General features: G+C 40.6%; 1 protein-coding gene across 1 annotated transcript; it reads left to right on the top strand.

The window, feature by feature from the left end:
* The first annotated feature begins 5,984 nt into the window (after positions 1 to 5,984).
* LOC104383051 (riboflavin-binding protein) lies at positions 5,985 to 17,496 on the top strand. Its single transcript, XM_086617624.1, has 5 exons — positions 5,985 to 6,123; positions 6,845 to 6,944; positions 8,091 to 8,219; positions 13,111 to 13,222; positions 17,154 to 17,496. The coding sequence occupies exons 1-5, from the start codon at positions 5,985 to 5,987 to the stop codon at positions 17,388 to 17,390; spliced, it is 717 nt and encodes a 238-aa protein (XP_086473750.1). The 3' UTR covers positions 17,391 to 17,496.
* Positions 17,497 to 23,970: the final 6,474 nt, after the last annotated feature.

Here is a 23,970-nt window from a genome sequence, read left to right as displayed (position 1 = left end):
GTATGGCTTTTAGGGAGAGCTTAGTGCAACAGCTAAGCTAACAGCACTTCTTAGCAACGAAAGCTCATCAAAGACATTATAGCTTTAAAGAGACAGGAGGAGACCGGTGAATCTGCTGCTTTCACTGTCAGCCTGGACGGGATTGCACAGCAATTGCCACAGTTGAGCTGTCACCCCCAGGTGCTAACAAATTACATATGCATATAAATATGTATATTTGTCTGTATTTCTGAAAGGTCCAGAAAGGGACGCGCTTTAGGAATATCCTAACTGTTGTCACCCTTTCTTTGGGCACTCAAAGAAAGATGAGTTGTAAGGGTGGCTAGGGCAAAGATTACACACAGTTTTACTGCCACTTATAGAAATGCCTCCCAGATAGAGATGACAAATACAAGAAAGCAAACCATGGAAATCCAACAGGTGTATTCAGTGGAGACTGGCATCAGGACACTTAAAGAGACTGAACGTGTCTGTATTGAAAGAGAACAGACAGAAGGGGCATAGCTAAACTGATAAGGGAGTTGGAAGTGAAAACAGCTTTTGATTGACACAACAGAGAGGGGAGCCATTTGAGGGATGCAGAGAGAGAGGACAATATAAAGAAAGGTATTGGGAAAAAATACCTTTTCCATGAGTGCTGTGGTCGATTTTCTAACCACAGATTCATCTCAGGGCAATGAGTCAAGCTATCTAGAACTAATACGACATATATGGGAGTCACTCCTCAGAGATGTCTCCAGAGACACTCCATGGACCTCAACTGTGTCTTCCTTAAAATCCATCGCTGCTGTGACACAAACAGGAAAAGCTCAGCAATGATTAATCTGGTGGTTTCCAGTCGCTGCCTTTTAATATGTTGGCCAGTATGATTTCACTGTTACCTTGTGCTTGCATTATTTGTTTTCTTTATAGACCTGTCAGTTCTTAATGTTTCTTACAAGGTGTTCAACATAACAATTAAAAAACGCCAGAACACTAACACAATGAGGCTTAGAGGTTGGCAGTTCTGACTTAAAGTACTGCCAGTCCTACCCTCCCCTCTTTGTCTCTCTCATGGTGGTACACCACCCTTTTCCTCACAGCAACACAACCCTTCTACAGCTGTGCTATAAACTGAAATCTGCCATGGATTTGCCTGGAAACACTGGAGGCAGGGGGAAGTGCTCGATTTCTTTTTGCTGGATCAGTTCCCTCACCTGGTCAGGGGTACAACCCCACCTGGGTTGTGCCAGCACAATGGAGGGAAAGGGGCAGCACAGTATCAGGGCAGAAAAGGGGGCTGTGTGACACGGCCATCCCTTATCCAGTATCAGCACCAAATACTTTAAAACACTGCATCACGGCTTTATGCAGGGACACCTAGGCATTGCCTCTACACAAATAATAAATACCCATAATAAAAGTGTAAGTAAAAGAAAATAGTATTTATACTCCCCTAAGAAGAAATTCATCATTCATGAGTTATTGTAGAAATTTCAGTCAAACATTAACAGTCTAAATTAGAAACAAGATTGGAGTTGGTTAATTCTGGAGTGTAGGTCAAGCCGGACCCAGATTTTCTGTGTGACTTGCAAGAGCCCACATCACACCGCCCAGCCAGTAGCTATCCAAACCAAAGCCCGTTCTTTGTAGAAAAAATAACAGTAACTGTCCGTGGCTCAGGGAACCTCACAGTAACAGCCTAGCAGGATGTGAAGGGCAAATGAAAGACCAGGGCGAAGGAAGAGCATTCAGTTACGCTTTCAAGGGGTGCTTTCAAGTCGGTAATAAGCTAAAATAAGTAGGTTTTTGTCCCCTTTAATTTTGAAAAAGCTAACATGAGGCTTAAAATAAGATTTTTACAATGATAATTTTGTTGTTTGGGCTGTGATTGCTTTTTAAACCTACTATTCATTAAAATATCTGCTTTTTTTCTTCCCACTGACTCACTCTCTTGGTTACATAAAATTACGGGTGCTTTTGTCATTCCCGTGCCCGGTTGGAGAACTAGCTCAGCAACATTTGTGTACTCAAATAAAGCAAGTAAGCCTTACTTTGTGCCATGGTGTATTCCTTACACAGACAAAATAAAAGGAGAAATCCCAGCCCCACCAAAGTGAACAGAAACAAATCACACCTTAAATTCAGTCGCGTTAAGATTTGACCTCAGCTTTTTTTTTCCAGAGTCAGGAGTGCCAGACCGAGTCCATCAGGAGCATCTCTTTTGGCATTCAGCTTGACTTGTGACACGATACGTTCAGCAGAGAGACTTACGAACACAAACGCTCGGTTCTGAAGTCTAACGTAATGAAAGCAGAGAATATATGCTTAACTGAGCATCGAATAATGTGCCCTTGTTGGAACTTTAAATGCAGTTCTGCAAAGGAGCTTCAGGAATGACACTAAATTAGCCAAGAACCTGTGCTCCTAATTACATTTCTTGTTGTGGTTGAGGAGAAAAACACTTGCAACTTCTGAGCATGCAGGCTCACGCTGAGATATGAGGAACAAACAGATTAATTTCATTACCACACATTGCCATCTATAATAAAGCTATAACAGGCCAAGTGCTCTAATTTACATTCCTGAAGCTCTGTCTCCCTCTGGTCACACTGTTGTTACACTTTCAGGGTGCCAAGAAGGGAAATGGATCTGGCAATTGTCACTGGTTGGAAGTGCAGACAATTTTTCCCTTAACCATCTCGGCTTTGCAGAGTTACCAAGCACATAAAACCGCAAAAGCTTACTTCAGTCATTAAAGAGATCTGACTCACAAAAAAGGAATCGCTATGTTGAGTTAGGAGATGTCAGTTGACATAGTTACTAAACTGATTGCCAGAAGCTGGGAAGTTAGCAACAGTTTTTTCCTTAATCTTCTGCTAATGGCTCTTGCCAGAAGCAAGTTGCTCATGTAGATGGCTCTTGAGACCTAGTATAGCAGTGTTTGTGGTTTTGGAATAGATGCATGCTTTTACCTGCATCGTAGGCCACTATCAATTAGATCATCAGATGATAATGACAATAGTAATTTAATGTTGTGGTGACTGAATTGCTGTCTCTGGTGATATCTTAACATTGTGCATGCTTTAGCTCTTTCTCTTAACATCATGCATGCTTTAACTCCAGCTCTTGAAAAGATGATCAGTAGTTGCAGGGCACTGATATTAAAATTAAATGGCAGCAGGAGCCTTAAAAGCACAAGAAAATCGCTAAGAACTTGAAAATAAGTTCAATTTTAACAAATAAAGAGAAATGTCCCATTCAAGTATGGGAAGGGGTAAGAAACTCCCTTTAACGAATTTCTCAGTATAAGACATGGCACAAAATAACTAGTCAGAGAATACTTTAAGGAAAAAGAATCGAGATTCACTTCTCAGGTGACGAACATGTATAGCCGAGATCTCAAAAAGCTCCTTAGCCTGAGCCAGCTTACACGTATTGCGAGCCAAAGCCAAGTCTGAGAAATCACAAACATATGACAATTTTCCTTCCTGCTGCTAGACACTGCCTAATCTCCCAGCAAGTGGTCCCATTTGGCTCACGCTCAAAGCTGAGAGAGATCCCAGTTTCCTATAGCTTAATATAATTTGTGTGTCAATTCAGTGAACAGAGGCGTTACAAGAAACCTCCTGGCATCCTTGCACCTTTACAGGCGTGCATATATTTTGTGCAAACGGAGCAGTGAGGCAGACAGCACGTACTGTTTCTGTTCTTTTCACCAGGCTGGATGGCCCATTCCCTCGTCGCGATGCTGAAAGCGAGTGTTCGTGTTAGACAGTGGTCTTTATTTTGTATGAATGCGCAGATCCAGGTGCCAAGCAGTGCGCACAAATCCCTTACATGACAAACCAGCAAGGAGGTCCATTTATTTCGGCCAACACTACATCAGGCTACTTGAGGTGAAGGCGTGGGGTAATCAGCCGTTAGATTTACTTTGGTTTCTCCTGTAGTTACTTTATGCCTTTTTAAACTCGCCTTAATTAAATCCATTCTTTAAACTTGTCTTAATTAAATTCATTCTGGAACATAAAAATCGCTCAGTTTCCACTGATCTGGAAATGGCTTTTTTTAGGCCAGCAACACTTTTGCCTTGAGGCATTTACTAGAGCTAGGATAAGAATCAGTGCTTATAGTTCATAGAGATTGTTTTATTATCATGCTCAGTGAGTTTGCTCAATGAGATTCATACCACACTTCCACTGTTAGTTTTTTCAATAAAAAAATGTTTGTAAATAATGGCCCCAGAGTATTATCTGACAAACCAGTGTTCTGTTTTAAACACAAAAGCAACAGCTGCTACTTTCCTTGTGCATCTAAATAATTGCAAGGTAGTGAGCGGTACTTCTCTTTACAGATTTGATCTGTGAAATTAAGTGTAACTCTTTGTAATCACCATGTCTACCTCATGCAATGGTTTATGTTCAGATGCAGAATTCTCTTTGCAGAAAGCAGATCTCACAATGAAATCCCATCAGGAATCGCTATCAATGGTACAAGCAACAGTTTCTTGCAGTGCTTGTGACACTGGTTGGAGAGTCCATGTGAGGCAGGCAGAGCAACCAGAGGAAACAGCAGAAGGTTTTAAAGGCATCTTGTGAACAAAGAGCAAAGACCTGGGAATCGGGAGATGTGGATTGTCCTCCAGGGGCTGCAGTAAAGTTACTGTGTAAATGAAGGAAGCCACCATCTCTATAGTCAAAATTAAGCCAGTCAGGCTGAAATATGAAGCATTGTTTTTAATGTCTCTAATTCAGTGGAGTCCTAATCTGTGATAAAAGCCCCATGAAACCATTGTAGAAATGAATCTAATAATGAATAATAAAAGGAATCACTGAAAAATCAGACAGCGGGGTTAGTGGTACTTGGTGTATAGGAGAGCTGTTGTTTTTCTAATTCTTACCTGTGTTTGTACTTTCCTCTCTACTGTGTCCACCTTTGCAAGCAATAAAAGGGCATTATGTGCTGGTCATTGCATCTGCTTTTGAGATAAATCTATGTTAGCATTCCAAAAGGTCAAGGAACTCTTCCAGGGCAAACAAATTCTGGAACATTGATGCCAGATGGTGTGTATATAAACCGGAAAATAAGAAAAGCAATTTACTGTGTTCCTGTTCCAGGGACAAGTATCACCCAGAAGGACAGCAAAAGAGGTGAGAAACTACTGAGAAATTGGAGAGACAGTCTTCTTCTGTAACATGTTTTCTTTATATCTGAAAAGTCTAGGCAGATAGAGGAGCTGCAGTCTTCATTTGGGTAAAATGATTCCAAAAAGATAACAGGAATATTTAACAAAAGAATGAAGGGTTAAATTAATAACATGTATAAAGAATTATGCATTGATTTATGTAACAGGTTCTAGATTCATCTGTATAGCTCCCTAATATGTAGTCTGTGTTTAGAGAAATTTTAGTTCCACAGACAAAACACTTTTATCTTGCATTTTTGACCAAACTCTACGAAAGAGACAAAAAATAATGGATCAGATTCTTAAATATAACCTAGCATAGCCTCAGCAAAGGCAATTTATCAATGTAATTTATCCAGCTCAGGGGCTGAACTCTACTAGCTCCCTTGGAGCTGTATCAAGAGTGTAATTTCCAAGTGTGCAAAACAACTCTGCAAGTTTTGGAACTAATCAATCTTTTCTTCAAATCTAGTGAAGCAGAGAAATGTCCCTTGGAAGGTTCAAAGATAAATTCAGGTCGGTGTAACAAATTTTAAATCATTTTCTTAAATACTGAAAATTATAACATTTTCATAAATAGCCTTTATCACTCACCACCAAACCTCAAAAATATGTAGCGGAAGTATAAGTGTTCAGATAGAAGCAAAAGAAAGGAAGAATGTGCCTTAATATTTACGTGTGCATCTTTGCTGAGCATATTTTATTTGGTTATATATGTAACTCTTTTAAACAGTCCTTCCTTTTAATGACATGGCATCTCCTAGAAATAAAGGATGTAAATAAAGACTTCTCTCCATACAGGAAAAAGAACTGAACAGCAATGCTGAGGTTTGCCATCACCCTCTTTGCTGTCGTAACATCATGTACTTGCCAAAAATACGGATGTCTGGAAGGGGACACCCACAAACTGAAGCCAAGTCCTGAGCCAGATATGCAGGAATGCACACTGTACTCTGAATGTAAGAGGAGTTTAATTTCTGCTTAAGATAGCCTAGAAGTACCGCTTTGTACACACTAATTGTTCTGGCAGCTCCCTTAATTTCTCAAAAATACTTAAGATGCAGAATAAGTTGCATTTGAAAAGCTTCCTTCATTGGCATTTTCCTGCATGCAAATCAAAAGTAAGATTCTGGTTCTTAGCAAGTCAGCTGCAAAACTCTAATTGTCTTCATTTATTATGTTTAAAAAATTCTCATGCAGTTTACTTCTCTTGTAGCTCCATCTGCTTAAAAAAGCTTACAGCAGGGATGAATGTGGCTTATTGTGATTAAGTATAAAAAATAATTAATTGTAGCAGACACCAATTGGGAAAGTTTAAAATCAAAATTCTACAGTAAGCAAAGTATAGTATTTATAATATTTCTTCAACTCTTTTTTTATGTTTGGTAGCTTTCAACGTTAGTATGCCTCAGGACATAACACCTGGCACAACACTATTAAAATTCTTCAAACTCTTTGGGCACGCCTTGACGAAGCACAGTTGATGCCAGTCCACCTCACTTAACGTTTACTCTGCTACTTCCAAAACCAAAAACGTTAGAGCTTGAGTACATCTTCTAGTGAGCACTAAGAGACTTTATCATGTTACAGATCAAAACAGAGTTATCTTACATTTTGAATCTTCCAAATGCAGTATTAAAGGAAATCCTTATTGCAAGATCTCTGTTTCATTCCTAACAGCTTCCTGTTGCTATGCAAACTTCACAGAACAATTGGCTCATTCCCCAGTAATTAAAGTAAACAACAGCTACTGGAACAGATGTGGGCAGCTCAGTAAATCGTAAGTCAGCTTTGATGTTGTCTGTGTCCTGGTTCAATAGATCTGTGCTGTAGCAGCCACACAGCTCATGGTGACTCCCCCTGGAGCTACTGATGGACAGTCCCTAGGTTGCCCTAGAGATGATGCCACACAGTCTAGTTCCCATCACCTCTTTTCTATACCTGACCAACATCTGGCTCTTCTTCTTCTCCTCTCACAAAAGCCCATGAATGCCTAGGTGTACATTATTTGTGCAGAAGGATTCATGCCATTTTATCAAGAAAGGGTTATGTTTTTTCAAGTTTGCTTTCAGTATCAAACCAGATTGAGCAATGTAAAGAAGTCATAAACCCCGTAGGTGACAACCACACCGCACCTCTGTAGCTCTCCAAAGCAACAATCATATACCAGTGAGTATTGAGTGTGACCCCCAGTCAATACTGACGAGGCTTCTTTCTTTGTTTAGAAAGATCAAGTAGGTGATTAAATCTTGCAAACAAAATGCAAACAAAAACCTCTGAATATTTAGAATAAAAATGCTTGTAGTCCTGTGGGTTTTGTAACCATGAAGAATGTCTTCATAATTAAGATTTTTAGTACCCCGTTAGATGCTAGAGCTGTGAAACATGGCAAGTTATAGAAATAAAAGAATGAAAGTACAAAACAATTAAGCAAAAGCAGATGTGCAAAAGTAACAGCTATTGCCTGCCACTTCCAGAAGAGCAGCAACAACATGCGTTTTTAAGTAACTTCAGCTGGGCTGTGGGAAAATCTAAAGATTAGTGAAGCCACGAGGCTACAGCAAAGAAGTTATTTTGTGCAATAGTTTTAAACTATATTTTATTATTGCCTGGAATAGTTCTTGCCAGGAAAAGTCAAGGCCTCAAAAGTTTACGGAAAGCTTACACAAATAGGGCTGAAATATGCATGGAAACATTTGTGCACTCTTTAGCTGGCTATGGTAATGGCACGCTCAGAGCCTGCACACAATGCCAAGGGAATGAGTTTGGAACCCGGACATTAACAGGGCGAAAGGATGCGTTTCTGTGTTTTTGTCCTAATCTGTAGTTTTGCACCCACATCAAAGCAGGCCTAGAGAAGAAAACTGAGGCTATAGCCTTGGTGCTAAGAAACAGGCTTATTTGTGGCTTTTCTCACCCACCGCAGCTGTGAAGATTTCACAAAGAAAACTGAGTGCTTTTACCGGTGTTCTCCACATGCTGCTCGCTGGATCCATCCCAGTTACGTTGCTGGTATTCAGTCTGTTCCATTGTGCCAAAGCTTTTGTGATGACTGGTAGGTCCAACTTTTTATCAGAGTACTTTTATTTAGCTTTTATATGCCTGTGTTACTCAGGTGTCAAGGAGCACGAGTGGATGAAACAGAGATCTCCCAGTCAAATGGCAGTAAGATTTAATGGTGTTGTACCACCTTTTGGCTTTTTTCTTGTTTTTCCTGTTTGTTTCTTGTTTGCCATCTCTGCTTTTTCCTTTGCTAAGCTACTACTGCCAAAATAATAGACACAGGCTGAATGCAGGATGGAGTCACTAAACTCTGCCAGAGTTCAGTGACTCCGGGACAGCACCCTGATCTCGGTGAGGAGGCAGGGCAGTGGCAGCAGAACTGCCTGACACGGCGGAGGAGCTCTCACCACCTTGACAGGCACTAACCGCAGTGAGGGCCTGCCCACCCTTTGAAAAGTCCATGCCTGTGAGTTCACATTTATGCAGTTAGCATTTTAAATCTAAATACTTCGTCATGACATGATACATTTCTTTTATATGTGTACAATCCACTACGAAATCATGAAAGCAGCCACTTCCTGTACGTTTTCAATTAACTCATATAACGAATTAGCTTAAATCTTTAATTTTTCACCCTTGGCCTTTTCTCTTTCCTTCCATAATCCCTCTCTCTAAAATCACTTCTAAAAGCCTGAATCTCGGAGAAACTTGCAGCCAAATAATGCTAAAAATAGTAATAGCACTGAGCTTGCAGCATAATAGCATTTAATTTTGTTTCCCCAAATATAGCCTCAAGGAATCACATTATTTTCTGAGTGCAAGACACGTAGTGAAACAACCCAGCACCCATCTGTCCCTAGTCTTGGCTGGGAGCACTATATCCGGGTGAGGTACTGAGATTTTTTCAGTGGTCCATATCCAGTATATCTCTCTCTCTCCCTCCCTCTCCGTTATGAGATGTTGGATCTTAAATAATGTCATATAAATCTCAGTACTGTATTAATGTTGTGCCTAGTGACTACAGTAACTTGTCTGTGTGGTTAAATTGGTGTGAAGCATAGTACAAACAGTTCACACTATACTGTTACAACTGCTAGCATCCCTTGAAAGTAATGAACTGTGAATGTCTAAATCCCTTAGGCTGCTCTGAAAATGGCAGAAAATTGTTTTAATGCTCCTAAAAATGTTATAAAAGAGCTTTTCTTGGAAGCACAGAAAATACAGAACACACAGTAGCACATGGTCAGGTTCTCTTGCGCTGCTCTGCACAGTGCTTTCCCTAGAGGTTACACATCTTGAATATTATTGACATATGGACCCATTTTCACTCTCATCTTCTCTCCAAGGGCAAAGCCATGTAGGATTTGTCCTACAGACAATTAGGAGGGCTGATGTATTTCTTAGCTTCCCTAGAGTTTCCTATTTCTCTGTGCGGAAACTCCATGTGCCCAAGGAACAGATTTGTCATGAGCAGTCTTCCCCCCTAATTTTTTGGTAATCTGCTAAACTGAATCCAGATTAATGACCTCCTTGAAGATAAAAGACTGAGACCTTGAATTTGCCTCAGTGCTCAGAATCTCAAAGCTCAGAACCAAATATTACCAAAATTTGAAAGCATTTGGATATCAAAGCATTGGAGTTGCCAGCGAGCTTTAGAATACATCTGACAGGCAAAGTGTCATAAGATATTCATTCAAAAGAATACCAATATCTAAAACAAATATACCAAAAAGTAAGTAGCACACAAAGTCACCGCCAAACTGCTGTATCCAGTGAAAGTGTAAAGATGAAAGAAAACATACCCTATAAGCTTAGTTTGCATCTGTGAACTGGTTTAAGCCAGCCTTAGTATATATCAGATTTATATCAAAGCGTATATGGTGGTTTTTTTACATAGTAAACCCCTCAGTGTCCCCTGGGTTTTGCCAGAACCTCCAGGTAAACAGCATTTCTAACTTCTGTTGTTGGAAAGTACGGATGCGTGTGATTGAGAGCGGCTGCACAGGAAAAACTGACTGTTTTCCAGTACAGTGTCTCCGGGCAGAATGTAGGCTCTACTCTAAACAAATCCTGAACAATGATCTATTGCCCCTGTTGGCGTCATAGATGCCTGGCTTGAATCAAAAATGTAGTGATGACCCATTGCTGTGCATGCTAGTCTGTGTGCCTGCCCAATGCCAATGTCAAATCCGCTCCCTCACCCTGCTTAAGGCCTGAGGCGAGAAAAGAGCCTGGACAGAATTCCCACTCTTTCTTGGTGATTTAAAGCAACACTTTTTCATGTTCTATTCACCGGAGTCCCTCTCGCGTGCTGTAGCACTGCTAGTGATGTGACCTACTTTCTCCACAAGCCATGAGTGTGCCTGCTGCATACTGTATGTCTTTGTGGCCAGAAATGTGCAGAGGATTCTGAATGAGCAGTGACTTCATTTAAAAGAAATTCATCTGACTAGCTTGGGGCCTTCCTTTTCTTCCCATTGTCTTACGATTCCTTGCTCCCACTAGTCCTAAAACTAATGCTTTTGAAAGAGCCTGATGTACAAGCGATTTTCTGATCCACCTGTGAAATGGCCCTGTGCCCTTTAAAAGAGAAACAGCTAATTATAAAAAATGAGGGGAAAAAGCTTTGAAATAAAAATATCCTGCCCATTGTGCATAAGGAACTATTAAGTTTAGGAAGGATCTTTTTATATTTCTCATAGGTTTTAATTAATGTTTGTTTCTGGACAGCAGAAATCAGACTTTTCATAAGTCACAATTTTTCATAAATTTAACTTTATAATTACTTCCATTGAGATAAAGAAAAACTTGTAACAATAGTTATGCCTTGCTATCTGCTTATATATAAAAAAAAACAGAGAATCAAGCAATAATCATAATTAGGAAACATTTCATCTGACAATTCAATAGAAAAGAGTGAATAAAAATACACATACTTTAATAAATATATTTAATTCAAATTCCTGAGAAAATTAGACGCACAGCATGAATGCCCCCATTCAGTAAAACTCTGAAATACATATTCATAATTTGAAAAGTATAACTGAAGGTGACACGAATTTCAAAAGAAGCAGTTCTGCCCTCTCCTCAGCTCCAAGGAGAAGCTCATTGCTTCTCCTACCCTGTTCTCGCCCATGTGCCAGCAGTACTGTCTGAGAGGCTGTGAAACGACGCTGGTCTGGGAACCCATCAGGCTGAAAAACATTTAGCCAAAATGAAAGGAAACCAAAAAAGAAGACTGTGGGAAGGGCACAGCTGCTTTAAGTAGAAGTGCTAGTATTAGGCAGCTCATAGCAGATACTGGTCGACTTTGCTAGAAAGCAATGAATTTAAGTGCATGCATAAAGTAAAGGACGTGCCACATGGCTTGAAGAATCAAGGACTAATTGCTGAATCCGATGCTGGTATGTGGAGGGTTCATATATGGCCATTAACACCAAGTTTGCATTGATGTTCCTAACTGGTGTGCCTTCAAGCAGCCAAAGTGAGTAGCGCTAGAGAAACAGCCGGCACTGGGGAGTTATCCCTGTGTGTCTTTCTCAGTCGGAATACACGCAGCAGCTAACAAACAACAAACCAATTATTTTTATAGTCCCTAATTCCAAATCCAGTCATGGCACAAACTCCTAGGATCTGCCTATCAGTGTCACATTGTATTAGTTTATCAAATTACAGCCTGTATTTCTAGCAGAGCCCCTATATCTGACAGTAGATTAATTTGAGAATATGTGTCCCTTGCCCCAGACCTGTTTAGTTCGGGCCCTGGTTGCCCTCCATCTGCTACTGCTCTTTCTCACTCAAAAAGCCCAGAAACCTCTGTGAAGGTTCTGCAGATGTTCATGTCCTTACCTTTCTGCATGTGCAAATGCACTGCAATGTCTAGTTCTTGTAGTTCTGTGACCACATGAAAACCTCATATTTCATTTAAAATGTGCACCTGCAGCCCTCGTGATATCGAAGTACTTTTGGAAACATGACCCTGAAGATTAAAAATGGCAAACAGAAGACATATCCAAAGGCATTAATTATAAACACCATGCAGAACTACGCTAACTTTTTGAAAGCCATGCCTCATGATTTTGGCACTCTCAGTTACTGGTGTGAATGGTCCGCCTGAAGCCATTGAGACTAAATTTAAGTAGATGTTAACCGATTTGCAGAAAGTCATCTTTAAGAAAGGTAAGAGACAAAAAGTAGAACATGAAAAGAAGTGGAAGGAAGGAAATTATGTAGGATAATGTAAGTCATGAGATCTCCCATCGCACGGACTAGCCAGTTGCATACCATACTCGTTCCAGGCCTTTTATAGGCTTTTTTTTCACGTTATCACTTACAAGTTAAAAATAACTTCAAATTTAAAATTTTAGACCCTATATCCTACAAGACTCTTCTCCTTCCTCCTTCACTTGAAGTTTAACTTCTTTGAAAATGTCATTGTGAGGCTGACAGCCTATTAGTTTACATGATTTTTTTGTTTGTGGATTTTCCTTATTTCAGTGCATATTCCTCAGCAACCGCCCGCCCAGGAAATATCATTTTTCTTTTCCCACATTAATTCATAAATATAAACTTTCCCCACATCTCCCTCAAGTGACAGTTCACTTTTACATCAGCAAATATAACCAAGCAGAAAACACTGCATGAATAAGTGTTGCTCTCAGAACACAAGCCCTTTACTCAAGCCTGTGAGTCTAAAAGGTAGTGGGTGAACTGTTTAGTTTACGTTGAGATTTAGGACTTCCCGGCCAGCTCAGAGTTTATGTACACGTCAAGCTAAGATAATGTGCACGTTTCTTGAAGTTCTGTTGCTCAGCTGCACTGTGCAACCATACCACATTACAAGCATAGCCCATATCAACTCAAAAAAACTTTTGAGTTGAATCTGAGTCCACTGAAAAAAAGTGAAAGAAGTAACTGTGTCTTCCACACTAATCTCCATGAAGGTACGAAGCCTGCAAAGATGATTCTACATGTGTTCGTAACTGGCTGACAGACTGGGAATGGGATGAAAACGGAGAAAACCACTGTAAGAATAAATGCATTCCGTACAGTGAGGTAAGAAAGCCTGATCAACTGGAGCAGAAAAAATGGCATGAAGAGTTCTTTTTTTTCCCCCCCCCGAATATGCAAGTGTAAAATGCAACAGGTGAATTATTTTTACATCATCAGTTTCAACCCATACCAACCTCAGGCTTCTTAAGTATATAAACTTTAAAACATTTATATTTATGTAGATCACTTACTCTAAGTAGATATGCATTTAATTAATCGCTATTCATACCACTTGTGAAACAAAAGCAGAAGTTCCAGCAGCACTGATATTTTAACCACAGTGGGGTTTAGAAAGTAAAAGGTAAATGAACTTTGTTCATACAACACAGATACTGAGAGGCATATCGTAAGGTTCCTTACATAGTGTGGGGCTTTACACACCTCCATCTTTTCAAATTGGGATGTAAATTCCCAAATCACTGAGGAATTTTTAGGGTTTTCTTCCCTATTAGGCATCTTTGCCCATTTCTCTATTTTACCTTGTTGTGTTCAAGCCCTTCTCCATCCTCCCAATCCCTAAGTCCTGACGTTCTTCTAAACGTCTCCCTTTTATTCTCCATAGACCTATCATATCTCTGATGTGTGTTCTCCATTGTGTCTGCCAACGGCTAGGCAGAGCTAACTTCCTCCTCTATGACTCTGATGGTTAAAGAGCAGCACTGACAAGCTTTCTGAAAGCTCATCCCATCTTTCTGAGAAGGTTTAATGGTTGGGGTAACTACTTTTATGAACACAAGTGTATAAAATGAGAACTGGCAAGACTTAGAGGAGCAAGGTGGCCTGGAACCTGATCTACAGACCTTTCAAGAGTCAGGTAGGATTTTTTCTAGTGACTCAAGTAAGTTTAGCATCAGGGCAATATAATACAGCTCAAAACTGCTATACTTATTTGAATATTTTTAACAGTCGAACTTCACTGAGTCCATGAAAACTGTCCAAATTGCACAATTAAACAAAATGTGCATGTAGTGCTTAGGGAGTGGTAGCAAGGCTTGCAGAGATCCCAGATTCATTGTTTTGAATTCAGTTCAAGTGCATGTACTTCCAGAAGTCAGTTCAGCAACTGATACAAGTGGAAGTCACAGCCCAGTTAGTGCAGGATTGCAGTCTGCCTTGCAAAACTGACACTAATCAGCAGGCTTAGGACGGGGGCCAAAATAACAAATGGCCTGCAGAAACTTACAGCTTGGTTTCCCAGATGTGCTAAATCATCAGTAGTTCCAGATGAAGTGAAAAACGAAATGATAATCTCCACAATTAATCTCCAGTCTCTGTTCAAACTGTTCCTCGTCCACACATAGGAGTTTTTAACCTTGAATTCGCTTGCACTTATTTCATAAAGAAAATATACCATCTGCAGGGAAAAACATGCAGCAAATCCAGAGGTCTTATCACTTGAAGCCAGGCGCAGCTATTCCTAAACTAAATGGAACCACACCCTAAACTGCCCGTGTTTTCACCAAAAATAGGCTTGCATGGTAAGTAAAAATAAAGATGAAGTTTCTTCGGAGAAATTAAAAAAGCACATTCTCCACATGAAAATTACATGATATGCAAACACTAGACTCACTCAGTTTGGGCTCAACTCATGGAGAAGAAAGTTACTGTTACTCAAAAGCACAAAGGGTTCTCCAACATCAGAGCACTGCGGACAGATGCTTACTTTCTTTTGATGGTTGTAAGGACTGTTTGGAACAAATGCCGAATACGGAACAAATGCTGAATATTAAGAATGCACCATGGATCATAGCCAGTTTTAGCCTGGCTAAAATGAGGCACATTTTGTCATTGTTCTCCCAGCTGAGCGCTCTGCAAGCAATGTTAATGCATAGACTGGAACATTTTCCAAGAAGCTGAAGAATCAGAATCCTTTGCAGTAATTCAGGGATGTGTTTGGTAAATGGGCTGTGTGCACTATTTGCTTGCTGCAGCATTCTGGCTACGCTCTAATCTTTAAGCAGAGTTAGGGTGAAGCTCAAAATAAAATTACTAATTTAGCAAGTAGAATAGCATGAATATATGCTACAGAACCTGTGGGACATAAGAATAGGATGTAGCCATGTCTCTTGCATACAGACCTAAGAAAACCCGCATGACAGCTTTTAATACTTTATGGAAGGATTAGCTAAAAGCAAGTAGAAATCCAGGAACTGTACAGAATCTGGAAGAAAATGTCTAATGCTACTTAAAAGCACAGGAATAGTGGGAAAGAAACGGCTAAGATCTGCCTTCTCTGAGAACACAAGGAGAGAACTAGATGCAGCAACCTTTCAATTTCTGACCCTGCATTGCTCCCAGTGCACTAGTCAACCTCCACGCTCCTCCTCCAGCAACTGCAGCATCCATGGAGCGAGTCCTGGCTAGAGATGGCGTGAAATGAAAAGCTGTTTTATAGACTACAGAGTCTCTGGGGCTATTTGGAATGGATTCTGTATTATTCACAAAGGACAGATTTCTAAGGCAAAAGCAATGATTATGATTTCTTCTTTCTCATCTGCCTTCCCGCACAGTATAGATCAACATAGTTTTGCAGTGAGGAGACAGGGAGACATCTCATAAGAAGAACTTCTTGTGGAAAATGGGTGGAGCAGAAGCTGCAGGACTGCAGATGCCCAGTCCCACTTCCACACAATAGACTTAAATCTGTAATCATTCATTTTTTGCACATAGAGCAGCTTCCACGTGGAAATCGCCCAACCACAGACAGGGCACCTTCTCCAAGATTCACAGTGCCAGATCTTTATATGAGCTGGCGATGATGGTAAACCAGCACACCATCCAGAAATTACAGCACGAAGAGAAACACTGGAGGATTAAAGAATCGGTGTTAGGTGCAAGGACTACTTGTACTATTACAGATGAAACACAGCTCCCTTCAGAGAGATGCTGGTGGCATGATCAAGGTGAATCAGTCAGCAATGGAGCCCAGCAGTCCTGCTGCCCAGCCCACTGTTTTGGTCATTAACACTCCCACTCCTTACTTCCAAAGGCTTCTACTCCTGCCATCGCTCCCATCCCCAATCTCATTCTTAGCTTTGCTTCTGTGAGTACCTAAAGCTTCCTTTACAGAAACAGAAAAGATTGAACTTCAACTACAAACACATGGGAGAAACTCAGTCAAGATAAAGGGTATACCCTGCCTACTTTGTGGCTGGTCGTGATAACTCCTAAGCTAAAACTCTTTAGGCAAACTCAAGCAGGGCAGACAGAAGGTTGTCACAATGTGAACTTGGCAAACAAGAAACATCTTTGTTGTGTGGTTGTACAGATCCTATGACACACGCCTTACAAAATGATGTGGTACCAAGAACAGGACAGATTCACTTGAAGAGAGAGCAAGAAGCTGCAGTTCACAAATTCTTGGGCCAGAAAGGCCATTGTACCACTGGACACAGCACTTCGGAAGTTTCTTAATTATGTTCCTCCTCTTTGTCTGTGTCCTGCCTGATCACAATGTACATTGCAGCAGGCACAGTGAGACTGCACGGAGCTGTGATTTCACTGGGCTGTCTCGGGCCTGTAGATACAAAGATTTCCATATTCAAAGCACGCAGTCTGGCATTTTCAGCACTACTCAGATCCTGAGACATGTCAGAGCGCCCTGACATGCTGTAAGTTGGACGGGCTTTCACGCACGGCTTTGGGCTGTCAGCTCCAGGGTGGAAACAAAGAGCTGCCTCTTGATCACTTTGCACTTTGTGTAATCGCTTGCTCTCACAACAGGCATTTCTCTTTTGCCAGTGGTGGGACTGGATGACATTTTAAGATATCTCAAGTGATGAAGCACAGCAAGACAGCTGATGGCTGCAGACTGCTTTTTTTATAATCTAGTACCAATTTTTAAAAAGTGATAATTTTTTATCAGTTTGATACAAATTGATTTTAACTGAATTCTTTTAAAATGTAATTGATGCATTTCTTATTTGACACACAGATGTATGCAAATGGGACTGACATGTGCCAGAGTATGTGGGGGGAGTCATTTAAGGTGAGCGAATCCTCCTGCCTCTGCTTGCAAATGAACAAGAAAGACATGATGGCAATGAAGTATCTCCTCTCCGAAAGCTCAGAGGAAAGCTCCAGCATCAGCAGCAGTGAGGAGTATGCCTGCCAAAAGAAACTCCTGAAGTTTGAGAAACTGATGGGAGAGGAAGAGGAACAGACAAGATAAATGCTGGTGGATGTATGTCAGGACAAGAGAAATTGTCATGAAGGCCGGGCTCAGGGCATGATGCCAGCCTGCTTTATCCCTTACTTCCTAGAACATAATAAATCAATAGCTGGTTATATTAATCTTTCTCTGATGTTTTTGCATCCACATCACAAAACTCCCAGACAGGTTACCATAGGTGTAATCTTGTGACTTGAACTGAACAGCTAGAAGCCTGAAGGTAACATCTAGAGGTTGACTTTCAAAGATGAGAGGCACAGGCAGCTCTGGCTGATTTGAGGTGGAATAGTGAGAACTGGAGACCTCTGGAAGGCCGTGCCAGTAATGCACCAAATCTTCAACCCAAACCCCTCACTAGCACAGGCACACGGTACTCCTGTCATGAGTTCCTGTGTGCCAGGCTCTGCTTGGGTAAGGAAGAAATGCTGCAGGCAGAAATAGGTCAGTCAGCCTGGCTATTGACCACTGAAAATGTATTTATGTTGTATCTCAAAAAGATACTTGAACAACAGAGGATTGTGGTGTACTAGACAAATCCCCGGATCCATATATTGCCAGCATACAATATGCACGGTCGGTTGCACTGGGCTTTTACCTTAAACAACAGCAGTACCAAAGTCTCCTACAATATGAATTTGAAGCATAATTTTGAGTGCAGTTAATCCCACTGAATGATTCCAAACAGAATGATCTCTGACAAACGGAAGTGTCAGGGAGGACCTCAATTAGGTTTCCCCGTCAGTAATTCTGCTTCCCAACATCACTGTTACAGTCAAAGTAAAACCAAAATCTGCACCAGTCCCAGAGGGACTCGTCAGGTAAGGATGAATGAAATCCTGCTTTCACTTGTGCATCCACTCTCCTTCTGATATCACTGTAGAGAGGACAGGTCTGTGACATTCTGTACAGCCTGTCCTGTCACCTGGGAAACCATGAGAAGGGTTTAATTTGGGGGTCAGACTATCACTGTGAAAATCAGCATCACCTCAGTGCTTGCTGTGGATCTAGGCACCTTACAGCACTTAAGGATCTGGCTCACAGCTAAAACAATGACTTGGCACATCCTGTTAAACTAGGAGAATCTTAAAAACCCAGCACGCTTTCTCCACTGAGTTGTTTATTTGTTTGAATGGTTTCACACAGCTGCAATAGTAATGCTAGAACCATTAGGTCATGCTCTGCTTCCAACCAGCTTCTTGATATATTTAACAATGGACTAATTCCTACCAGCACTGGACTGGTTTTAGAATGACATTTTGCCACATCTGTATTTTGTGCTAAATCAATTTGCCAGTCCTACTGTTTAGAAAGAACGAGAATTTAGTCTTCCGTAAAGTTCTGACAGTCCTTTTTCCTCTATTTCACTAACTGTTCTGTCCTGTCCTTCTTTATTGCACCTGAATCAGAGCAGAAATTTTCCTGCTTTTTATTCTGATGTGCTCAGAATTCAAGAATTAATTGTCCCCTCTCACTGCCATATCATCATTTTTTCTATATCGCCATGGTCAAAGATTTCCTTCATGTTCTTTGTTAAGCGCAGAACAATTGTTTCTCCTTGTCTCTGCTCTTTTTCTTTCCATTCCACTTTATTCTCTTTGCTCTGGCTCTTGCAGCCACTTTCAACAAACAGTTCTTCCATGCCTAGTTTCAGGATGACCCATGGGACTGGTTATTGCACGCACTTGAGCAGCACTGGATCCTACAGCAGCTAAGGGACAAAGACCATTTAGCTCCTATTCATAACTTTCCCACTGACTCACGATGTACCCTAAGCAAACCATTTAACTCTTTTGTGACCTCAATAATTTTGCAGAGCTACCATATTTCCTCTCGGTCATCTCTTTTCTAAGCCAAAAAGTCAAGAACTGTTCAGTTGTCCCTAGCACAGAAATTGTCCCATACCTCTTGGTCATTCTCTCATTGATCCAGATATGTTTTATTCAAACACAAGTTATCATCCAGAAATACTTTCAGTCTTGATTTGAAACTCAAAATAATGCAGAATTGTCCAATGCATCTGATAATTTGTTTCCTCAGTGTTAAAGATTATCCCTAATTTAACATTCGTTGCTTCAGCTTTCAGCCACTGGTTTTTGATAAAGCCAGTTGTGTTAAAGAGTTCTTCAGTATTCAGCATTGCTTTTCTTCTCAGCAGCATACACTGAGAGAATAGCTTCTCAGCAATTAGCTCTATCTCAGCTCTATTTAGTTTACATGTATCAGTATAAGACACTCCCTCTGTCCTTAAGCCATACTTTCGGTTCTTCTCTGTGTTTTCTCCAGTCAGGAATAGCCTCCCTACATTCTACAAATCAAAGCTGTATTCTATGGCAGCATTATGGGTGACCTACAGAGAGAGCATCTCTACACACTTCTCGCCAATTGCACCACCCATGTCTACAAGAGCACCGTTCTGATTATTTGTATGCCTCCAGTGCCAATGTGTTATGATTCCTCAGTTTTTCTTGGCGTTACTCTTTTCCACTATACAGCTCCCTGGTCCCAGAGGTGTAAACTGTCATCTTAGTTCTTAGGCTTATTGCTTTGAACTTGGTTGTATCACAAAACCTTCATTTGAATAGACCAGCCTTCCTAAGCTACTATTTTCTCTATCTAGCTGCTTTGTACTCACAGTAACTTAGTTCTTAGACAATCTCTGTATCACTCAGAAATCCTATCAGTGGTGATTTTTCATTTACAAAAAGGCTAGGATAGCTCAGATAAAGCAAAATTAAAAATAACACAAATCACTGAAAAACAGACTGCATCAATACACCGTGAAGGTGATTCAGGGAAAAGAAGGATCCAAGTTACTGGTGGTTGCAGACATCCCCAGCTAATGCTGACCTGATTTAGTGAGTGCCTGCTATGCACCACAGCTCAAAAGCACATACCCCGCTTCTGGACCCACACTGGCCCACGAAACTGAAATGTCTCTGCATTTAGTGACACTAGACTCAACTAAGATCTTCAACAAAATGTCACAACGGTAGATCAAATGCTTTGTGGAATATGTTCCTACACTAATCTGTAGGAAACAGACTTAGAACCTGTATCAATAAATTAAATTGGATTTATCAACAAGACATGGCTGATAAAAATAAAAATTATTGCCAATTATTGACTTATTTACTACCTGGCTAAGTATCAGCTTTTGTACTGTGCTACCTGGGACTGGTGTCACGTTAACCATAACACAGCTAGCTGGGTCATCCTGCTTGCTCTGTCTATTTAACTTTCTTTCCTTAAACATTGGCACAATGAGTCTTCTGAAATTTCACCGAAACGCCAGGAGGTATTACAAATGAGAACTCTCTTTGACAGTTCTGCTAGAGCTCCTCAGTGTAGGTTATCTGAGCCTGCTGCTTTAAAATTATTAACGTCACATATGAGGATGAACCTCATCTTTAATTGCTTGCAGACTGAAAAGGATTTCATCATCCTTCTGTAGTACAAATACTTTATCCTGCATGTATTTCAATACTAAGCACTATTAACAAAACTCGCCCCTGTATCTTATGCCACTGCAAGGCTTTCTTTGTCAGGTGACTTGTTTTCACCTTCAGGTTAGTTGTGCCAGCCACAATTTCCTGTAGTACCTTCAGAGTCCTCACTCTGTTTTTATAGTTCATAATTATGAACTATATGGTCAAGGGGCTGGAAAATAAAACTTATGACAAGCGGCTGAGGGAGTTGGGGCTGTTTAGCCTGGAGAAGAGGAAGCTGAGGGGAGACCTGATTACAGCCTACAAATACTTGAGAAGGGATGGTGGGAAGGTGGGGGAAGGGCTCTTTACATTAGTGTTGGGTGATAGAACAAGAGGAAATGGGTATAAGCTTAGTCAGGGGAGATTCAGGTTGGATGTTAGGAAGCATTTCTTCTCTGAAAGGGTTGTCAGCCATTGGAATAGGCTGCCCAGGGAGGTGGTTGAGTCCCCATCCCTGGATGTGTTTAAGAATAGGGTGGATGATCTACTTAGGGATATGGTTGAATGGGGATTAGGGACGGTTGGACTCGATGATCTCTAAGGTCTTTTCCAACCTAGAAATCTATGAATCTATGAATTCCCCATGGGCATTGATTACACCATAGCTTTCTTTTTAAAAAATAATAAGCATCAGTAATGATGACATTTTCAATGTGTCCTGCGTTTTTCATGGCTTCACTCACAGCATTTTATAAACATTCATTAATTTTCAAAATATACCTGAGAGGAAAATAAGTAGTGAGACGCAAACTGAGCCAGTGGGAGACAGCCAGTAAGAGACTTATCTGATCATTGCAAGTGTTGCAGAACTAGAACTACCACGGATCAGTTCTGTTTCAGAGACTTATTTCACACTGCAAGCGGAGTTGTGCTTTGTAAGGTGATCCTTGGACAAAAGTTATTATACAAAACCTATAAAAGAGATTTTATGAGATAAAATATTGCAAAAACCTGAGCATCCAAAAAATAGAACAAGTTATTAAACAATGCATTTCCATGCACCTTGGAGGATAATGAAATTATAAAAATAGTAATTGTTAGATTATTTAAGACAAATAGTGTTGAAACAGGCTAACTTCCCTTGCTGAGAGACAACCAGCCTGCAGAAAAAGGGAAAGCCGTAGATGAGATATGGCTTTTTAATAGTTTTGACAACATTTGATGCAACATCCTGATAAGTAAACTGAGAAAACCAAAGTGCAAACGAATCACCATAACATGGGTGCACAACTGGTTAAAAAATATATTAAAATATTACTATGAGTATGTTGTCATCAATCTCAGACAGGTCTTCTCTTAGGAATCCCTGTTCTGATTCTACTCAACAGTTCCGTTGACTCGGACAACGAAGTAGAGATTTTGCAAGCACTTTGAAGGACAAGATTAGAATAAAAACAATCTTCCTAACCAGAGAACTAGTCCAAGCCCCCAGAGGTGAAATTCTGAAAAGGGAGATGAAAAATGCTTGCACTGAGGAAAGGTAAATCAAGGAAAAAATCAATCCCAGGAAATACACGTCAAGGGAACAGCAGAGTAGCCAAGGAGCTGCGATGCGTAGTAGCAACTTGTGCCGTTTACATGTGAAATGTTACACTGTGGAAGTTTTAATCTTTTAAGGCTTCAGTGTATGCGATGCCCTGGATGTCCTGACTCACAAAGCAAGTAAATGCAGGACGTGTAGACATCCTACTAACAGTCACTCACAGAGTTGGTGACATATCTCACATTCCACGGAGGCACTGCTTCTGGAATGGCTCCACTGAACACAGAGGCTGCGGAATGTGGTGGGCATCAGGCAGAGTTTAACTCTATCCATCTTCTCAATGAAATCAGCTCACGAGCTTGGTCAGTGCAAGTGCAATACCTTCTAGGAGAGCAAACATGCTCCTGGTATATATCTAATGACTATATAAAATAAGGAGAATAAAATTAGCTGAATTTATGCATGTTTTCTGTTTCTTTCCTTCCTTTTTACTGTTCAAAAGCTTTGCATAACTTGGCGTTATTTTAAAAAATGCCACATGCTCTAGACAGCTCATGGGTCTGTTGTGTGTTTGTTCTACTTTATTATTCCAGGGAACATGGTGATTTAGACAGAAGAGTTCAGTAAAGAGTCCAAAAAGCATTAGGATTTGGATTACAATTTGAAACATTGCCAAACTTTACTAATGGCAAGACAAAAGTCCTGCGGTGCCTGAAGACTGACAATTCTCAAGCACTCGTTTTTCCTTTTGGCAAAAAAAAGACCTGTACCTTTGATAAAGTCACCTTAGCAAGAATGCCTAATCCAGTGTGAAGCTGTAGGACAACTCTAGACAACAGTGAAAAAAAGAGCCAAGCTATGAAATCGATCATCATGTGAGGACAGTGAGGATCAGACCCCAACAATCTGGCAGCTTTCAACATCTCCAAGAAAAAGTTACAGCAATCTCCTACTACTGAGATTTAACTTCTCAGAGAAATGAGGGGGAAAACTCTCTCTGCTGCACAGTTTTGCTTCCCTTTAGCTACTAAAAGCGTATCTCTCCTGCCTCTGTTGTTATCACCAGCTGCTATCCGAGTCTTAGTATTCTTTTGGCCTCCTTCCTTGGAAATGCAGTGAGCTCTCTGTGGAGTTTGCCTTGGTTCCCCTCTCAGACAGCTGTGATTAATTCAGTGTTCAAGCTCTTGAGTTAATTCTCTCATTAGATCACTTTCCTTCTTCATGGGATGATTATTCCCACAGGAGAAATCTGAAAGACTAAAACAACATTGTGCTAGGATCTGACACGCTGCATCCAGGATGTTTACTTTAAATCAAATTGCCTGGAATTGCTCCAGATCTACGGCTTAAACACAAGAATCTTCTAACTGGTGGGGAACTGTAGCTACACATGTTGCACAACATTCTCAGTTTCACTGGAATTCCTCTAAACTTCCTGCTAGGTAAGTGTACCCAGAACACGAACCTCTCCACACAAGCAGGTCAGATGGCAGAATCCTTTCATTGCTAAGGCATGCTTTAAGACTGAAAAAGGTTTTTTTTTCCTTTTTTTATTACTTTTTATCATACATCAATCACCTTTCTACCCAACGCTATTACGAATGTGAAG

The sequence above is a fragment of the Tauraco erythrolophus genome, chromosome 10 (genome assembly GCF_009769465.1).
Source record: "Tauraco erythrolophus isolate bTauEry1 chromosome 10, bTauEry1.pri, whole genome shotgun sequence".
Lineage (NCBI taxonomy): Eukaryota > Metazoa > Chordata > Aves > Musophagiformes > Musophagidae > Tauraco > Tauraco erythrolophus.
This window is presented reverse-complemented; position numbering and strand designations above follow the sequence as displayed.